The sequence below is a fragment of the Heteronotia binoei genome, chromosome 1 (genome assembly GCF_032191835.1).
Source record: "Heteronotia binoei isolate CCM8104 ecotype False Entrance Well chromosome 1, APGP_CSIRO_Hbin_v1, whole genome shotgun sequence".
Lineage (NCBI taxonomy): Eukaryota > Metazoa > Chordata > Lepidosauria > Squamata > Gekkonidae > Heteronotia > Heteronotia binoei.
In genome coordinates, this window is record NC_083223.1 from 251,632,736 (window position 1) to 251,651,621 (window position 18,886).

General features: G+C 49.4%; 1 protein-coding gene across 7 annotated transcripts in view; it reads left to right on the forward strand.

Annotated features, from left to right (window-relative positions):
- The window catches only part of NRXN2 (neurexin 2), a 468,353-nt gene that overhangs the window by 350,431 nt on the left and 99,036 nt on the right, over nucleotides 1-18,886 (forward strand). For all 7 annotated transcript variants that reach the window (XM_060252607.1, XM_060252583.1, XM_060252591.1 and 4 more), the window contains one exon: nucleotides 4,399-4,580. In XM_060252607.1, the coding sequence (XP_060108590.1) occupies nucleotides 4,399-4,580 (182 nt within the window). The remainder of the gene's footprint in view (nucleotides 1-4,398; nucleotides 4,581-18,886) is intronic.

Genomic DNA, 18,886 nt, shown 5'->3' on the forward strand with positions numbered 1-18,886 from the left:
ACTTGGCAACCCTAGTCATATACAAAAACAAAGTTCAGTGACTTTTTTCTAACCCTTTCTCCATTAATCTCAAAAGAAAAGACTCTGGTTTCAGTTGCATCTTAATATGGTAAAATGCTCCTTCATGCTGTGTTTACATTTCCAACATAAACTAGAAGTACATTTTGGCCAGTTTCTCCAGAGACATATACCAGCGATACACCGTCTTATAAAAATTCTTTCCATGACTAGTACTTAATGTAAATTTCAACTCTTTTAACTATGTATTCTCCCATTGTTCCATTTGTATGCCATGTCCAAAGATTTTGGCCCATTCTATCATACATTCTTTCACTTGTCATTCCTGTCTCGAATTACAATGAGAATTTATACATTTTAGCAACAACACATTCATCATTTGTACATAGTTCAGTTTTGAGTCAGACTTGGATTATTCAAAATCATCATGCCTTTTGTCTACTTTAAACCTTTCTGAGATTTGTAAATATGAAAACCATTGACAGGTATTTTCTTCAGCTATAAAATCATCTCTTGATTTTAATTTATATTGACTTTGTGGGAATTCCAGCATATAATATTTTAAGAACATAAGAACATAAGAGAAGCCATGTTGGATCAGGCCAATGGCCCATCCGGTCCAACACTCTGTGTCACACAGTGGCAAAAAATTTTATATATACACACACTGTGGCTAGTAGCCACTGATAGACCTCTGTTCCATATTTTTATCTAAACCCCTCTTGAAGGTGGCTATGCTTGTGGCCGCCACCACCTCCTGTGGCAGTGAATTCTACATGTTAATCACCCTTTGGGTGAAGAAGTACTTCCTTTTATCCGTTTTAACCTGTCTGCTCAGCAATTTCATCGAATGCCCACGAGTTCTTGTATTGTGAGAAAGGGAGAAAAGGACTTCTTTCTCTACTTTCTCCATCCCATGCATTATCTTGTAAACCTCTATCATGTCACCCCGCAGTCGACGTTTCTCCAAGCTAAAGAGTCCCAAGCGTTTCAGCCTTTCTTCATAGGGAAAGTGTTCCAGCCCTTTAATCATTCTAGTTGCCCTTTTTTGGACTTTCTCCAATGCTATAATATCCTTTTTGTGGTGCGGCGACCAGAACTGCACACAGTACTCCAAATGAGACCGCACCATCGATTTATACAGGGGCATTATGATACTGGCTGATTTGTTTTCAATTCCCTTCCTAATAATTCCCAGCATGGCGTTGGCCTTTTTTATTGCAAACGCACACTGTCTTGACATTTTCAGTGAGTTATCTACCACGACCCCAAAATCTCTCTCTTGGTCAGTCTCTGCCAGTTCACACCCCATCAACTTGTATTGGTAGCTGGGATTCTTGGCCCCAATGTGCATTACTTTGCACTTGGCCACATTGAACCGCATCTGCCACGTTGATGCCCACTCACCCAGCCTCAACAGATCCCTTTGGAGTTCCTCACAATCTTCTCTGGTTCTCTGATTTAACCCTTTATGTTAACCCTTTAACACTTATCTTTTCTTCTCAAAAGCACTTCATGTGGTGATAACCAAAAGGGCATTTTTGGACAAATAAATCCTAAGTTTTATATTTATTTCATATTCTGAAAATGGTGTGCCTAACATGATGGTTATTAAATAATGCATTTATCTCAGTTTTATCATATCCGTGCCACCTAAATCTCAAATCATGTCCTAACTCCAATAATCTTTTATTTTTTAGCAAGTTCCGCTCCTTTATCCATACAAAATAATAATAATAATAGATTTTATTTATATCCCGCCCTCCCCGCCTAGGCGGCTCAGGGCGGCTAACAACATTCCATACATTAACATAAATAGGTAAAACTTTAAATTTAACAGTTAAAAAATTAAACATAAAAACCAGTTAATTGAGTTAAAATACATAATTTAAGTTACATTAAATGTATCTGGCAGCAATAAAACTGTTCTGGCGCTGGTTCTGCCAGTTTAGATAGTTCCATGGTAATATTATAGATGGCGGTTCTTTTATTCCTAGCAACTCAGCAGTCGATATCAGTATAGGCTTGTCTGAAAAGGGCGGTCTTGCAGGCCCTGCGGAACTGGTCTTGCAGGCCCTGCGGAACAAGCAGCAAAATACAATTTCAAATCAGGCAAACCTAGTTTTCCCCTTTCCTTTGCATATCTTACATTTAGCATGTGGTTTTTTCCCCTTCTTACCATATAAAACTGGATGTTTTTCTGCCATTGTTTAAATGGCATATCTGTTATCAAAACAGGAATTGTCTGAAACAAAAATAACATTCTAAGTAAAACATTCGTCTTAATCACAGATATTCTCCTTCAAAATGACAGAACTTTTTTCCTAACTCAACATATCTTTTAAAATTTCATTCCAAGTTTTTAACATAATCATTTTGAAATATAACTAATTTATATTTGTCAAAGTGATACCCAGATACTTTACCTTCTTTTCAATTTTGAAACCTGATCCATTTATCAGACTTGTCTTTAATTGTTTGTTAACATCTTAGTTGTAAGACAGAAGAACAGGCCTGACTGATTCACCCTTTTCTTCCCAAAAAAAATATTGTAAGAAGCTGGAGGAAGGGATGTAGCAGGAGTTAAGCAAAGACATCAGCCTGTCTGGGCAGGGTTGAACAGGTCGTGGCTGGGAGGGCAAATGAGACAGCAGAGAGCAATTGTGTGTGTGGAGGCAGGTGGACGTGCTGGGTCCGAAATACAGATGAGGGGTGATAGATGGCCTTGCTGGAGCTCCGCCCCTGGAGGATGGGGGCAAGAGAGGAGAGGGCTGGCTGGGAGACAGATAGGCCTGTCTCAGCCTTTGTCCTTCTCTGTCCATCATCCTGGCCAATCTGTTTTGCAGCAGAGAGGGGACAGGGAGGGGCCTCAAAGTGATGGGGCATGGATTTTTTTGCCCAGGAGGTTTAAGAGGGGCTGGGCTGCAGTCTGGGGGAAGTATGGGGATGAACCTAAATTCTGCTTAATGATGAGCATCCTTTCTCTTTTCTTTATTCCAGAAAGCTTTGCTTTGTCTCCACACACCCCCAAAATATTATTTTTTAAATGGAGGAGATTCCCGAGATCCAAACTGTTACTAGCAGGTTTCCTGTCATGAATGCCCATTGTCTCCACGCATGAACACACACACTTCTTGCTTTGTTGCATTATGTAGTCTGGCTGTCCCAATCTGTTTCTGTAGTCTCATGGCTAGACTGCTGCAGTATGCTCTATGTGTGGCTGGCCAGGGCTTTTTCTGTAGGAAACGTCCAGCAGGAACTCATTTGTATATTAGGCCACACCCCCTGATGTCACCATTGCTTCACACAGGGCTTTTTTGTAGAAAAGGCCCAGCAGGGGTTTATTTGCATATTAAGCCACACCCCCTGACACAAAGCCAGCCGGAACTGCATTCCTGCATATTCCTGCTCAAAAAAAGCACAACGCACATGAACAAAAACACTTCTTGCTTAGTGCATTATGTGGTCTGGCTGCCCTGATCTGTTTCTGTAATCTCATGGCTAGACTATTGCAATATGCTCTGTGTGCGCCAGCAGGAACTCATTTTCACACCCCCTAATGTCACCATTGCTTTACACAGCACTTTTTTGTAGAAAAGGCCCAGCAGGAATTAATTTGCATATTAGGTCACACCCCCTGACACAAAGCTAGTCTCCGTGTTCCTGCTCTAAAAAAGCCCCGGTGGCTGCCCTTGAAGGCCCCCCGGAAGCCACAATTGATGCACAGAAGGGGATTTTGGTATAGTTACAGTGGCTACCACTGTGTTTCCATGTCCAGTTCAAGGTGAGGGTTTTGGCCTTAAAAGCCATACCGTGTCTGGGACCACTTCAGTAGGTGGTGGCTGTCTCTCCCTTTATCTGCCACTTTGTCCCTCTCCAATCCTCCTGGGATGCCTTGTGGTTGATTCCTTCCGTTGTGCTATTTGATCTGCAGCCATGCTAACCTCTTCTTTTGGTGTGGCCATTTCAGTGTTATGGAACACCTTCCCCAGTGGGTTACAGAGGGCTTATGCACTGTCTGTTTTCCATATGAATGTTAAGGCTGTTCTGTTCCAGTGAGCACTTGGCAGCTAACTTTCAAGGGCAGTGTTATTTTCTGGGAAAGTTGTGTAGCTGTTGCTTCTGGCTTGTCTGCTTTTGAATGGTCTCAGTTACTTGCTGCTTGTGGCTCAGAACTGTTGTAAGCTACTGTGATAAGCAGGAAAAGCAGCCTATAAATATTTCAGTCATCAATGACAGGTGCCTGCCAGGCCAAAATGCAAGGGTACCCGGAGTTTTCAGGTCTCAGCTGGCAGGGAAATTGATGAAGAGTAGATCCTCCAAATGACTTTATTTCTGACCATTCTGTTTTTTTCTCTCTCTCTTTCTCCACGTTTCCAGCTGGCACGACGTACATTTTTGGGAAGGGCGGGGCGCTGATCACGTACACGTGGCCTCCTAATGACCGCCCCAGCACGCGGGCCGACCGGCTGGCCGTGGGCTTCAGCACGCATCAGAAAAACGCCATTCTGGTGCGGGTGGACAGCGCCTCTGGGCTCGGTGACTACTTACAGCTGCACATAGTAAGGAGGGGGGGCTGGATCAGGGTGGGCAATGAGGTGGGAAGGCAGGGCGGGCAGGGAGGAGCATAATAGATTGGATTTCTAAACCAAATCTGGGTCCAAGGCCAACCGTTCATTGTTGGGTGGGGGCAGCCTCAAGAAGTCGGTCCTGCACCTCTGATCAGAATAGGGTCTGCTTCAGAAGCTGTTTTTTCCCAGAATGAACGATCACACCAAAAACACACCTCTCTGCCGATCTTTGCTGGACCAGCTCCTGGCCCTTTGTGTGCCTCTCTTGCCTGCCACTTTCTTCCCCAGCCCCTTCTATTGGGAAACACTTTCCTGGCTCGTGCCTTCTTAGGCATCATGGCAGGGAGTGAGGTTTTGAGACAACAGTTGCCAGGCTTCTGGGGTCTGAAAATCCCATTGCTATTGCCGCCTGTTCCTGGGAGAGGAGGCTGGGTGGGGAAGCCTGGGCTGCTTCTGCCAAATTGAACTGTGTGCCCTTCCCCATCTTCAGAGGCCTGGGGCAGAAGATTTTCCTTGGCAACTCCTTTGTGGGTTTGGAGTGCGATATTTTTTAAGAGTTGACGTTTCAACTGCCCAGCTGGAGTACCACATTTGAAACGTGTGGAGAGCCAGTGTGGCATGGCCTGTGCAACTGGTGTTTCATCTGCATGCTACTGGTGCCTTCTGAGTTGCAAACAGACCCAGTACACATGTGCATTCAGATGCACACATGCATATACACACACAGGCTCAACATTTGCCTCTCATTGGTTGCCTTTTTGGCCTGCCTCGGCTTGCTTCCCTCCTGCAGGGGCTGGATGAACTGTACTGCCCAAGTGCCACGCTGATCACTGCAGTGGCTAGTGCAAGGAAGTATCCCTGGAGCTTGGAGACGCATTGAAGTGGAAATATGACCCAGAGCTCTTGAGGGGGGTTGCTTGCTGTGATTCCCCATTGGTCAGCACCTGCGCATGTTCTGAGGCGTTGCACTCATTGGTCAATTCACATGTCCCAGGATGGAACACCGATGTTAAAAATGAGTTGCCCCGATTTGCACCCTTAGCTACAGGTCCCGTAAAGAATCATTCTGCATCATTCTCTGTATACTCAGAGGCCTTCTTGGCTTCTGACTCTGAACATTTAGGGACAATAATAAGCTTGTAATACTGGATTTCTATGATCAGAGTTCCCAGTTTATGATTTGGCCCTTAGTGGGGTTACTAACCTGGGGCTTTCCCACTATTACAGTTGATCTCGAGACTACAGAGATCAGTTCCCTTGGAGAAAATGGCTGCTTTGGAGGGTGGACTCTGTGGCATTATACCCTGCTGAGGTCCTCCTCTTCTCAAACCCCACCTTCCCCAGGTTCCACCCCCAAAATCTTCAGGTATTTCCCAACCCAGAGATGGCAACCCTCGCCTTTAGAAACCAGCCATGGCTGGAGGGAGGGCCGCAATCTTGAGGGCCTTGAGAACCAACTTGGTGTAGTGGTTAAGAGTGCGGGACTCTAATCTGGAGAACCAGGTTTGATTCCCCATTCCTCCTCACATAAAACCTGCTGGGTGACCTTGGGACAGTCACAGCTCTCTCAGCCCCACCTACCTCGCAGAGTGTCTGTTGAGGGGAGAGGAAGGGAAGGCGATTGTAAGCTGCCCTGAGACTCATTTGAGCAGTGAAAAGCCAGGTATAAAACCTCCTCCTCCTCTTCTCCTTCTCCTTCTATCAGAGAAATAGTGGCTTGATCCTTTCACAACCTTTTCTCTACTCCACATCACACTGTCTCTTCAGCAGCTGTTTCCTAAGGCCTGAATCTGGAGTTTCCCTTGCAGAAACAGAACTTAGTCATCGGACTTCCCTTTATGACCAGGGAGAGTTTTCATGCTGTTGAGTAATCCCAGGCTGTCCTCACATAACTGGGATCTCCAAACATATCTGAGTGTTCACAACTTAGCTGCTGCTGATGGTTTTTGGGGGGTGGGGTGGGAGGAGTGAGATGTTATTTTTTAAATCACTTACTGTAGGGAGGTTGCTTGGACAACCCCGCAGCCTGTATGAGGCCATTGGCAGATTGTGGACAGGATCTTGTACTTTTTCTCTGCCTCCTTTGGTTTCCAAGTTGGGCAGAATGAATTAATTCTTCGTCCTGTGCAAACCTAGCATCTTGCACAGGCCGCAGGCGCCTAGTCCATCTCTGTGTCGTTCCTATTAATATTTTAATGACTGTGCAGGATATTGGGAGAGAGGCGGTGGGAGGGAGGGCTTGTTGCTTAATGAAATACTCCTTGCCCACAGGGGGGGAGCGGGAGGCTAATATCTCTCTTGTGGGTGCGCCTCTCGCTGTGGTCAGGCACCCTGAACACTTGGGTCGCAGTGTTTTCTCTTTGTCTCTATTTGGGCTGTCGTGGCCTGTTGAGAGGTTCCATTCAGAGCCTTGATTAGATTTTCGATGCATCTGCCAGCAGGTCCTTGCCCACATTGGGTGACTTAATTTCTTCCTGTTAAGGAGACGTGTCCAGATGAAATCTCCCCGGGGCCAGAATCTTACACAGATTGTAGATTTGGCAGATGTCAAGCTGGGGTGCCAAGAGGAGGCAATTGGAGCTGCAGGAGGGCGGCCTTGGCTCTCAGACCTCTGTCCCCACTGCTGCATTCCACCCTTCATTTCCTTTGGACTTTTGCAAGGCAAGAACTGGTGGCTTCTGGTGTTAACAGGGGACAGCCCCTCTTCTAAGGCTCCCTCTTGTCTGGAGGAAGAGGAAATTGTTTCATTTGCATTTCTGTAGCTTCAGTGCTAAAAAAAAAAAATCAAACAGATTTGCACCAAGAAAAGTAGGTGCTTTTCTACAACCTGTAGAAATTATAGACATTAAGCAATTTTGCATAATTAATTCCACTTCTGCTCATCTTGCGGAGGACTCAGGAAGTGAAGCCCCTTCCCTGAATCTGTGGCCTGCTGGAAGGCTTACTAATATCTGAGATGTCAGTAGGTCAGTGTCCAATCACTTCCTTGCAAAGAAATTGATTTTAAGAAAAAGCCCCTCATTCTTAGATGCTTAATCCCAGATTCTTTCCTTGTGCAGAGTGTCAAAATGCAGGTAGATCTTTCTGTCACCAAGGCACATTCTAATTCTTTCATTACTCATTTTATGATTAATCTCAGAAGGAATTGAGCCATTTCCTCTGAAGTTTGGCTCACTTCGTGTCTGAGCAGAGGCATCAGCTTGGGGTGCAGTTTCTTCACATTTTGCAGGTGGTGGAAACTGAGGCTGACCCCTTGTTCACATCCAAGCAGGGATTCAAAGCCCATTCTAGAAATTGTTCCCCAAAAGAGGGACTTTCCTAAAGGCTATTGAGAGAGGGGGACTAGAAAGTGGTAAATCTCTTAGATTCCTCTGCTGACTTCTAGGATGGGAGGAGGCTGCATATATTGTGCTGCTTCCATTCAATTCCATTATGGTTTCTCACTAAAGACCTCTGCAGTATCAATCCGGCTGCCTGTATTTTTCCCTGTTCTGCAGGTAAACAGAGCAGGCAGGAGGGACTTGTCAAAGAGGGCTTGTCTCTGTCCCTTGGGCAGCACTGCAGAAGGGAGAAGGTGCCTACTAGAACTCCTGGGCCCTCCTCGCTGCATCCTCAATGTGAGCGCTTTTGTCCTTCTGGCCAAGGAAAGGACAGTGGTGCAGCACAGAAACTGGCTTTGCCATGGCACTCTCACAAGGGCACCCTCGTCTCTCTGCCTGCCCTGTGGCATGTGCCAAGCGAAGGTGCCGCTGCTAATGCTGCATGGCAGGAGAGCAGGCAGGCTGGCTGGGGAGTGCCCGGCGTGTCAAGCAGGCCCCCAGGGCACCCGTGCTCCACTCTAGCGCCTTCGCCTCCCATCCTTTTCTTCATCATGGCCCTGCCAGGCTAATGCCGGCCGACAGCATAACCTACTGGTGCCGACACGGCAGTGTCGTTTCCTTGGGCCAAGATTCCCTGAGCATGCCCAGTAAGGGCCCTGGAGTCCATGAAGATGGAGTCTGCCTTGGATAGCTGGTTTGTGGGTGAAAGCAAGTGGGAGGGGGGAGGCAAGACTGCTTTCTAGGTCCTCTGGCAAGGGAGTTGCACTTGGTGGACTCCAGGAACTAGGATCTCTTCTTGCAGAAAGTTTGGAGTCTGAGATAAAGTAGGGACAGGAGGTGTAAAGCGTAGTAGGATTGAAGTCAAATACACACTCCAATCAATATATGAAGAGAAAACATTAAGTACCAGAATAACAACCTATATGCAAGAATACAGAACAAAGAATACAAAGTGAACATCAATACATATATCACAACAATAGAAATCCTATCAACTGAATTAAAAAGTGTAAACTTTTCCAAGCACAAACATACAGCAAAGGCAAAAGCCAATAGGTAAAGAGAACCAGTTTGGTGTAGTGGTTAAGTGAGTGGACTCTTATCTGGGAGAACCAGGTTTGATTCCCCACTCCTCCTCTTGCAACTGCTGGAATGGCCTTGGGTCAGCTATAGCTCTCACAGAGTTGTCCTTGAAAGGGCAGCTTTTATGAAGCTCTCTCAATTCCACCTACCTCACAAGGTGTCTATTGTGTGTGGGGGGGGGGGGGGGATAGTAAAGGAAATTGTAAGCCACTCTGAGATTCAGAGTGTAGGGCAGGGTGTAAATCCAATATCTTCTTCTGTCTTGCACCTGTGACTTTGGGAGGGGGAGGGGAGGCAAGGAACCAATTCTTGCATGCTCATCCTGTTTTCCTGCCCCCTCCCTCCATTCTGCATCATGTCCTGTTCCATAGCCCTTCAACCCTTCATAGCAGGCAGGGAACAGTCAACCTGCATTAGCCAGTGCTCAGGCAGGTCTGCTGGACAGATGGGAGACAGGGCAGTTGGCTGACTGTAGAAGGGAACTTGTGTGTTTCTGTGTGAGAGAGAGAGCGAGGGGGACTCTGGTTCCCCAGTGAGTCTCTCCCAGAATGTCTCTCATCAGGGCTTTTGGGGTAGAAAAAGCCCAGCGGGAACTCATTTGCATATTAGGCCACACCCTCTGATGCCAAGCCAGCTGGAACTGCATTCCTGCTCAAAAAAAGCCCTGCCTCTCACAACCTTCCTCCTGAGAATTGTTCTATCCCGCCCCCCCAATATATTCAAGGAGATTGTCATTATTGTTTTCTTAAATGCAGACTGTTCACTGTCTGGCTGGATCCCTGTCTCCAGCCATGGCCACCCAGACACCTTGAGTCAGCTCCCATGGAGCAGGTATTCAGCCCCTAGTCCATGCCCAGGAATCAGTTGTTTACATCTATGTGTCCTTTGTCCATAGAGGTACTGTTTCATGACCATGATTCACTGCTAGCCTTCTCTTTCCTTTGAGAGTCTAACCCCTTTTTTGTTTTATAGGCCCCAGCAGTGTTCTGGCATGGCTCCAGTTCCTTTCAATGGGACTCGGGCAAGAGAACTTCTGGCTGGATTGAACCCCATAAGCCAAATTCTGCCACCCGTTGGCTCTTGGAGAGGGCACAGGGTGGCATTCCATCTGTGGATTGCTAGGTCATGCTTTTCCCTGACTGCTGAGTAGCCACCATCACTTAGGGTCATGATGAGCAGACTGACAAGACTCCCATCACTGGGTTTGGGCACAAATGTCAGGTCGTCTCCTGGTAACACAGGCAGCATTTGGGCTCATCTCCGGCAGGTGAGGAGAGAAACATTTGTGTTCCCTTCCTCTCCTTTCCGGTGGCTGCTTACAGCTGCCACTGCAGACAAAGCCCCTCTCTGCTGGAGCCCTTGCAGTCTGGAAGATGTGCTTTAGCTGTGACACTTGCACAGTGGCATCTGCCAGTGCACCCTTGTGTAGCATTGCTTAGGAGACAGCAAGCGCGACTGACTGGCAGGGAACTCTGGGCCCTCTGTGTGTCGATGTGTGTTTCATGCCTTGTGTGTTTGTGTGCTCACGTGCTTGTCTGTCTGCACGATCAGCTGGCATTTCTCCCTGTCCAGCACATGGCCTGTGTGAGGCACAGCCTTTTACGAGTGCCCGCTTTGTTCAGCACACAAAGAGTGCTGATGTGCAGCCCTTGTTTTGCATAGAGCAGAATGACTCAGGGCACCTACTCAGGGCCACTTAGTGAGGATTAGTTCCTCTTGAGCACCCTACGCCCATCCAGCCATGCTTGCTGGGCCACCTGCTTTCTTTCAGACCCTCTCAGTGTCTGAGAGTCTTAATCCTGGCTACCGGAGGGCCATGCAAAACCAGCAGGGAGAACAAAGGACCGGTCTTGTGCGCACAGTGTATGAGTGCCCCTGCAGCACAAGCAGCATCGTGTGTGCTGGTTGCGTTGATGAATGGGGCTAATCACAGTCACCTGAATGGATTTTTTCCCCCTGCTGAATTAAAAAAAGAAAATTTACATTGCAGAGCCACAGGGCTGGGTGTGACTGTAGCAGTCACTAGGCTGAACCCCCTTTCGGTTGAAAAACACAGATCTGCAACTCGACCACCACCAACAACAACATACAGCTGGGGTTCAGAGCTCGGAAACTGTGGTTTCCAATCAGGCTGGAGCTCTGTAACCTCTCCCTGAGCAAATCCACCACTTCTGGCACCTCCTGAAGGCAAAAAAACCCCCAAAAGCACCATCTCGGCATGCACGCCCCGAGGAGAGTAGGGGCTCCAAGGTGGAGAGCAGGGGCTCTGTTTTCTCCAGGCAACTTTTGGCAATTGATCTCCCCTCCAGACATACATCTGCGCAGCAAGAAACCCTGCAGGTGGCACGGAGCCCCACTGGGCAGGGGTCAGGAACCAGCCCTTTGGCAGCTGTGATCATTGTTATTACAGCTGTCATTTCCTTAGGCGGAGCACCAGAGGTGATTCCTCAGCAATTGCTCCAGCCTCCATCAGCCCAACCGCAGGCTCCTGAACTCCAGGCTAAAGTAAAACTATTACTCTTTCTCTGGCAGAGTGATGTAGTGAAGGCAGACAGAGCCATGGAGACTTGAAATAATAATGATGATGATGTTGAGAGAGAGAGAGAGCGACTCAGAACATGCACAGAGTGATTACTTTTAATGACATGTTTTCTTTGTCTCATGGAAGTAGTTGCAAAATTTAGAGCCAAGCTCATTTTTTTCCAGCCTTCAGCTATTTTCAGCCTTTCAGTTATTTTAATGACCAACTTTTCAAATGACTACTGCCACAAAGCCTAATCCCAACCTCTGCTCTGTTTCCCATTCATTTGATCAAAGTTATAGCCAAAGTGTTGTGGCATATAAATAAATACAGGGGAAACTTGGGTTGTCATCATCGCCATAATAAAAAGCCTAACCTTTAACTCTAGCCTAACTACTCCCCATGTGAAAAGCCTAAAAACCTCCATTTGAGTGAATATAGAGAGCAACGAGATGAGAATCAAATTCCTCCACCACCATTAAGTGGTGTAAAGTTAAGTTTACATATAAACAAGCAATGACAAGAGCTTCACACATTGATATTTTTTTTCCTGTGGCATACAACAAAACATTCTGTTGCAAAATGACAAATAAGTGTTGGAGTCGATCCAGCCAGATATTTTTTTGCTCCATCTCAGCTCATTCTCCTGCATATTACAGCTTTTGCGCATGCTGGTCTCATGAGCCTCTAAACCTGCCCTTTTGGCAGTCAGAGAAGACCTCTTCCTTCCTTTTCCACCAGCAGAAAAACAACCCTTTTTACTTCCATGGAGAACTGCAGAGAAATACACCGTAATAAAATCTCTGTTGAAAGCAATAGTTGCCACAACCTGAATTATTGGAGTCAGTTGAGTTTCTTAAGCCACCCTGAGCCAGTGTGTTCTGGCTCATTATACAAGGTCATTTGTTCGGCGTGAGAGCGTGGTCTCCACACTGCCAACCTCCAGGGGAGGAGCTGGAGATCTCCCGCTATTACAACATCTCCAGATGACAGAGACCAGACCACTTAGAGCAAATGGCTGCTTTGGAAGGTGGGCTCTATGGCATCGTTCCCCACTGAAGTCCCTCCCCGCCTTCTCCGGACTCCACCCCCAAAATCTCCAGGTATTTCACAGGCCAGAACTGGCAGCCCTAACACTGCCTCTTCATACGGGGGAATTTGCAAGAAATGTTCTCTAGCTCTCAACAGTAAGGTTGGACAGTTTCTGAGTTGCCTTCACCTTCTTTGTCCTCTTGGTATGTGTATTGTGAGTGTCAGCTTTGCTTCTTTTTTTTTTTTTGAGGGGGAGCTTAAAAGGGAGCTCCCTCCTTCCAAGGCAACTAAATGGAGCAGGCTGCAAGAAGGAAGCCAGGTCAGGAGGTTCAGGGCAGGCAGAGTGAGAGAGAGAGAGGAGCTTAGCTGCGCTATGCAGTTGTTCCCCCATCCTACAAACCTGCCCTCCCCATCCCCCACTGGCTGCCTTTCCCTGCAAGTAATGGCCTTGCAGAGCAGAGGCAGGATCGATGCAGCTTTCAGGCACAGGAGAGCCATTCTGGCTCCAGAAGGAAGGGAGGAGCTGGAGGAGGAGGCTAATACATCACACCCACACAGTAAACCACCTTCCCTTCCTAAAAAGAGAAACACCGGATCAAGGCGCTCCCTGTTGTCTTGGATGCTTCTGGATTGGAATGTGGGACCAGTGTTCCCTCTGAGATGAGTTAACGTGAGCTAGCTCACAGTTTTTTAGCCTCTGGCTCACATATCTTTGTCTTAACTCAGAGAGCTTTGTCTTGCTCTGGCCCCAGAGCAAGCTAATTTATGCAGTAGCTCACAATTTTAGTGCCAGTAGCTCACGAAGAAGATTTTTTGCTCACAGCTTAGAAGGAGTATTGCAGGGGACCCTAAGACCTGAGGATCTGTGACTCCTGGGGAGCCCTCCTCTCTTTCCACCATACCAGTGGCAAAAAGAAAAGGGGAAAGAATGTGCGCTGGAAGAGGGGCTATGCCTCCTTCCAAACCCCTTTTTGGCATGCCAGGGATCTCCAGGGGATGCCTGCACCCAGCTGCCTAAGATCTGCCCCCATCTTAGCATCTCCCCACCACCACCACACACAAACACCTTTCCTTGCCAACTACTTCTCCTGTAGCTGGGCAGGTTCCTAGCTAGCTGGGGAGCTCAGGCGTGTCCAGCGCTTCTCAGGCTAGCCTTGCCCGCCAGGGAGATGGATGGGGGTCAGCCAGGGGAAGGAGAACAGTACATCGCCAGAGTGGAGAGGCGGCAACATCCCCAGGCCCTTGTCACAGGCAGAGCCAAGCTGTTTATCACACCAGCTGACGGGCCACCGGTGGTGACTGTGGCGCACTTCTGGGCTCTGCCCGGTGCCATTTTGCAGCAGCTGCAGGAAGACGCCAGCAGCACCAAGTTTTGCCAGGTCACGTTTAGCGGGCACATGCGTGTGTGCATTCCCTGTGAGGTCTCCATGCTAGCTTGTGTTAGAAAAGGATAACCTTCAGAGGCTGAACTCCCCCCTGCCTGGAGCCATGACAGAGGAGGGAGGCAGGGTGTGCACTTTCCATGCAGAAGGTCCCGGGTTCAGTTCCCATCAAAGGCTCTCAGGAAGCAGGTGATGGGAAAGACCTTTCTTGGCCTGTGACCCTGGTGAGACAGTGCCAGTCTGGGTAGACAGCACTGAGCTGGAGGCCCCGGAGACTTGGTAGACATCAGCTGTGTACTGAACAGCAGCTTTTAGCCAAAAGCAAAAGCTGAAAGGGTTATGCACAGGACAGGCCTATGCAGAGTTATGTCCTGCCAGGCCCTTGGAGGTCAGTGGGCTTAGAAGAGTGTGGCTCTGTTTAGGCTTGTATGGCCAGTGAAATAACTTCCTGATCAGAGGTGGAAAACTGAGGAAGAGCTTTGCAGAGCTCCTGAACCCTGGTCACCAGGAGGGGGTGATGGCTCATACTCCCCCTGCTCTTCTGCTGGCTGATTTATCATGACAAGCCCAACCACTGCTCCTCACACTGTTCCCTGCTTTGCTGCCTGTGATGAAGAAAGAGGCCCAGGGAGATAGGAAGAGAAAAAGATTTTGAGCCCCTTTGGTGTAGTGGTTAAGTGCGCAGACTCTCGAGAGCAGTTCTCTCAAGAGCAGTTCTTGAAAGGGCTCTCTCAGCCCCACCTACCTCACAGGGTGTCTGTTGTGGGGGAAGGAAGGGAAAGAGATTGTAAACCACTCTGAGACTCTGAGTGAAGGGCGAGGTATAAATCCAGTCTGTCCCTCCCTCCAGCCTTCCATCTTTCCCTCCCTCCCTTCCTCCCTGCCTGCTTGCCTTTTCCCTGAGCCATTTCAGGATGCGCTGAGGAAGGCCTGGCAACCTAAGTGCTCAGCAACATGCCTGTTGGTTTAGACTTTGACCCAGCATCTTGGCTGGGGACTATCACCACAGTGCTTTCAAGGTGTTAAATCCACACATACCAGGTGCCCATCAACCATGTGCACTGCCCATGATGTTCCCAATAAGTGTAGTCACCATGTTTCCTAAGCAGGGGCAAGGTGCGTGTTTTGCATGCACATGCAGGTTCGACACACACCAAACAGAATCTCTGTAGAATCCTGGAGCTGGTTTGTGTGTAGAGAGTTTGTGAGTGCATGCAAAGTATATGCATTACCCCTGTCTAAACAGCAGAGTGACTACACATATACTGGACTCTGTCCTTGGGGATGTAACATCTCTGTCTTATGGGGTTAGGATGGCCAGACCGTCCCGGGCGCCCGGGAATGTCCCGGTTCTGACCCCCTATTCCCGCCTCCCAGGCTGGCTATACCGGGACCATTTAGAGGTCCCGGTTTAGCCAGCCCCGGAGGCGGTGGGCCGCGGGCGCCGGCGGGGAAGGCGGCGAGTGAGGGAGGGAGCGTCCCTGCACACGCGCAGGGACGCTCCCTCCCTCACTCACCGCCTTCCCCGCCCGCGCGCGGGGCCCAGCAGCGGTGGCGGAGGCCTCTCCGTGGCCTCCGCTAGTCGCTGGAAGCCCTCCAGAGACTCTGGAGGGCCTCCAGCGACCAGCGGAGGCCGCGGAGAGGCCGCGGAGCAGCCGGCGCTGGTCCCTGGAGGCCTCCAGAGGCCAGCGCCGGCAGTGGAGAGGCCCCCGCGGGTCCCTGGAGGGCCTCCAGAGGCCCGCGGAGGCCGCGGAGAGGCCCCCGCGGGTCCCTGGAGGCCCTCCAGAGGCCCGCGGAGGCCGCGGAGCAGCCAGCGCTGGTCCATGGAGGCCTCCAGAGGCCAGCGCCGGCAGTGGAGAGGCCCCCGCGGGTCCCTGGAGGGCCTCCAGAGGCCCGCGGAGGCCGCGGAGAGGCCGGCGCTGGTCCCTGGAGGCCTCCAGAGGCCAGCGCCGGCAGTGGAGAGGCCCCCGCGGGTCCCTGGAGGGCCTCCAGAGGGCCGCGGAGAGGCCGGCGCTGGTCCTGGAGGCCTCCAGAGGCCAGCGGCGGCAGTGGAGAGGGCCTCCAGAGGCCCGCGGAGGCCGCGGAGAGGCCGGCGCTGGTCCCTGTCGGTCACTTCCGGGTTCCTGTCCTGCATCTCGACCTGTGTTATTAGTGACAGGCTGCTTCGGCGTGCCGCTGCGCCGGCCCCCTGGGTCCCACAACGATGGGACCGATGCCTCAGGGACGGGCTCGAAACACTCTATAACCCCTCAAAAGAACAGCAGTCTAGCTCGCTTCCCCCGAGCCCTGCCGCCATAAGCCTCAAGGGGGCTCATTTTGCGGCATCTCCTGGCGGGAGGGTGGCACCCGCACGGGACACATATCAAATGAAAGAGGGGGCGCAGGGCTATCAGAAACAGCCGGCGGAGAGAGTCGGGAGACCACCCCACTGGGGGATCCACACCCCAAAAGTGATGAAGGTGGCGCAGATAGAGCCAACAGAGCAAACAGGACAAAATAAATAGGCTGCATTATGCAGCACAGTTGAGAAAGTGCCTTATCCCATATACTGATGAAGTATATACAGGATTTGAGAACAAAATTGTTTCCGGCGGTGATATTTGGGGGATTTTTGGGGACGTCACAGGAAGTGCTGTGAAGTCACTTCCTGTTTCCGGCAGTGGCATTTGGGGGAAATGATGTCATTTGGGGGAAGTGATGTCACAGGAAGTGATGTCACTTCCCGTTTCCGGCAGGTGACGCGGGGAAATGATGTCACAGGAAGTGGTGTCACTTCCTGTTTCCGGCGGTGGCATGACGTCACCGGAAGTGACGTCACTTCCTGTTTCCGGCGGCATGCGCGCTTCACGCGCGCGCACCCCTACCTCCCCCCCCCCACAAAGGTGTCCCTGGCTAGCCTTCAGACATTATGGTCACCCTATATGGGGTGATGGGTGACAATCACCAGTCATCTTCCAGAAAGATGTGGGCCAGCTGGAACAGGTTCAGAGAAGGGTGGTGAAGATGATCAGGGTCTGGGAAAGGAGGTCCTGTGGGGAAAGGTGGAAGAAATATATACATTCAGCATGGAGAAGGGCTCTCTGAGAGGAGTGTTGGGGTGTGAATGTATTCCTGAAAAGTTGTCACAGGGAATAGGGTAAAATGCATCATTGTTGCTGCTTGGGAAGGCAAAACTTATGTTTAATGGGCTTTAGATTTCAGTGAAACATTAGGAAGAGGTTCCAGAAAGTGAGAGCAGTACAACAATGGGACCAATTACCTAGGGGCAGGTGGAAGGTGGTCTGCCTGTGGGTCTACCACACCAAAGGCATGAGTGTTATCCAGCATTGGTTTAATTGGTATTATTGTACTGTTTACATTTGTATACTGTTTTGATCTGTTGTACATTGCCCAGAGCAGGGATGGCCAAATTTGCTTAACTTAAGAGCAACATAGAATAAATATCAAATGTCTGATAGCTGCAAGACATGAACATCTGAGGGAGGGATGGAGGGAGGGAGGGAAGGAAGGAAGGAAGGAAGGAAGGAAGGAAGGAAGGAAGGAAGGAAGGAAGGAAGATAGGAAGGAAGGAAGGAAGGAAGGAAGGAAGGAAGGAAGGAAGGAAGGCAAATAGATGAGCGATGGGAGAGGAAGAGCTAGAAAGAAAACAACTTTAACTTTAAATGCTTTCTCTAAGCCACCAGCTGCCTTAGCTTGGAGAAGTGATTTAAAAGAGACAAATGTCTTCTCCAAGCCAGCTGATGGGGCAGTGGGGGCTTTGAGAGCCACACAATATGTGTGAAAGAGCCGCATGTGGTTCCTGAACCACAGTTTGGCCACCCCTGGCCCAGAGCCTGGCTTAGGCTGGGATGGGGCAATTCAGTAAATCAAATCAGTCAGTCAAGTCAGTCAGTCAGTCATTGAGCAAGGGGTTGAACTGGAAGGCCCGCAAAGCCTCTTACAACTCTGACAAAGGGAACTTTGAAAACTTACACCCCCAAAATCTTGGTGGTCTCTAAAATGGTCTTTAAGGTGCTAACTGAACCTAGCTGTTCTCCTGCAGACCAACACAGCTACCCACTGGAACTACCTTCCCGTTCTGTGTCTTTCTGCGCAGAGGGCCTTTCTTCTTTCCTACGTAGCCAAGCTATCTAGAGCTAAAGACAGTGAACTTGGCTTTGACCCAATGCTGAGGTAGCACTTCATCATGGCTAGGATTGAAGGTTCCCAGTGGGATGATGGCCAAGGGTTGCTGAGGAAGGCCGTGAATGGAGAGAGAGCACGGAGGTCTTCTTGCCCCTTGAAAACAGAAAGGTTGGAGAGAGAGCAAGACAGCTTTGAACACAGCTTCATTCCTTGCAGGTCTAGCAAGCTTTAAGTGCAAAATGGTTAACAGGCTCCCTTCAGACCAAAATTTCACATTCTGGTTTTCAATTAGTCCTTACCTTGTATTTGTTTGTATCTTATTTTATTTGCATCCCACCTTAAGAACGTAAGAGAAGCCATGTTGGATCAGGCCAATGGCCCATCCAGTCCAACACTCTGTGTCACGCTGTGGCAACCCCCCCACCCCACCCCACCCCCAAAAAACAGGCGCCATCAGGAGGTTCATCAGTGGGGCTAGGACACTAGAAGCCCTCCCACGGTGCCCCCCCCCCCAAAGCAAGAATGCAGAGCATCATTGTCTCAGACAGAGAGTTCCATCTATACCCTGTGGCTAATAGCCACTGATGGACCTCTGCTTCACATGTTTATCCAGTCCTCTCTTGAAGCTGTCTATGCTTGTAGCTGCTACCACCTCCTGTGGCAGTGAATTCCATGTTAGTAAAAATGCTTAGGCATGACATGCTTAGGGTCACACCAGATGAGACACTGGGAATGTTGTCATTGGGAAAGCTGTGGAGAGCCAGTTTGGTGTGGAGACCCAGTTTGGTGTAGTGGTTAAGTGTGCGGACTCTTGTCTGGGAGAACCGGGTCAGC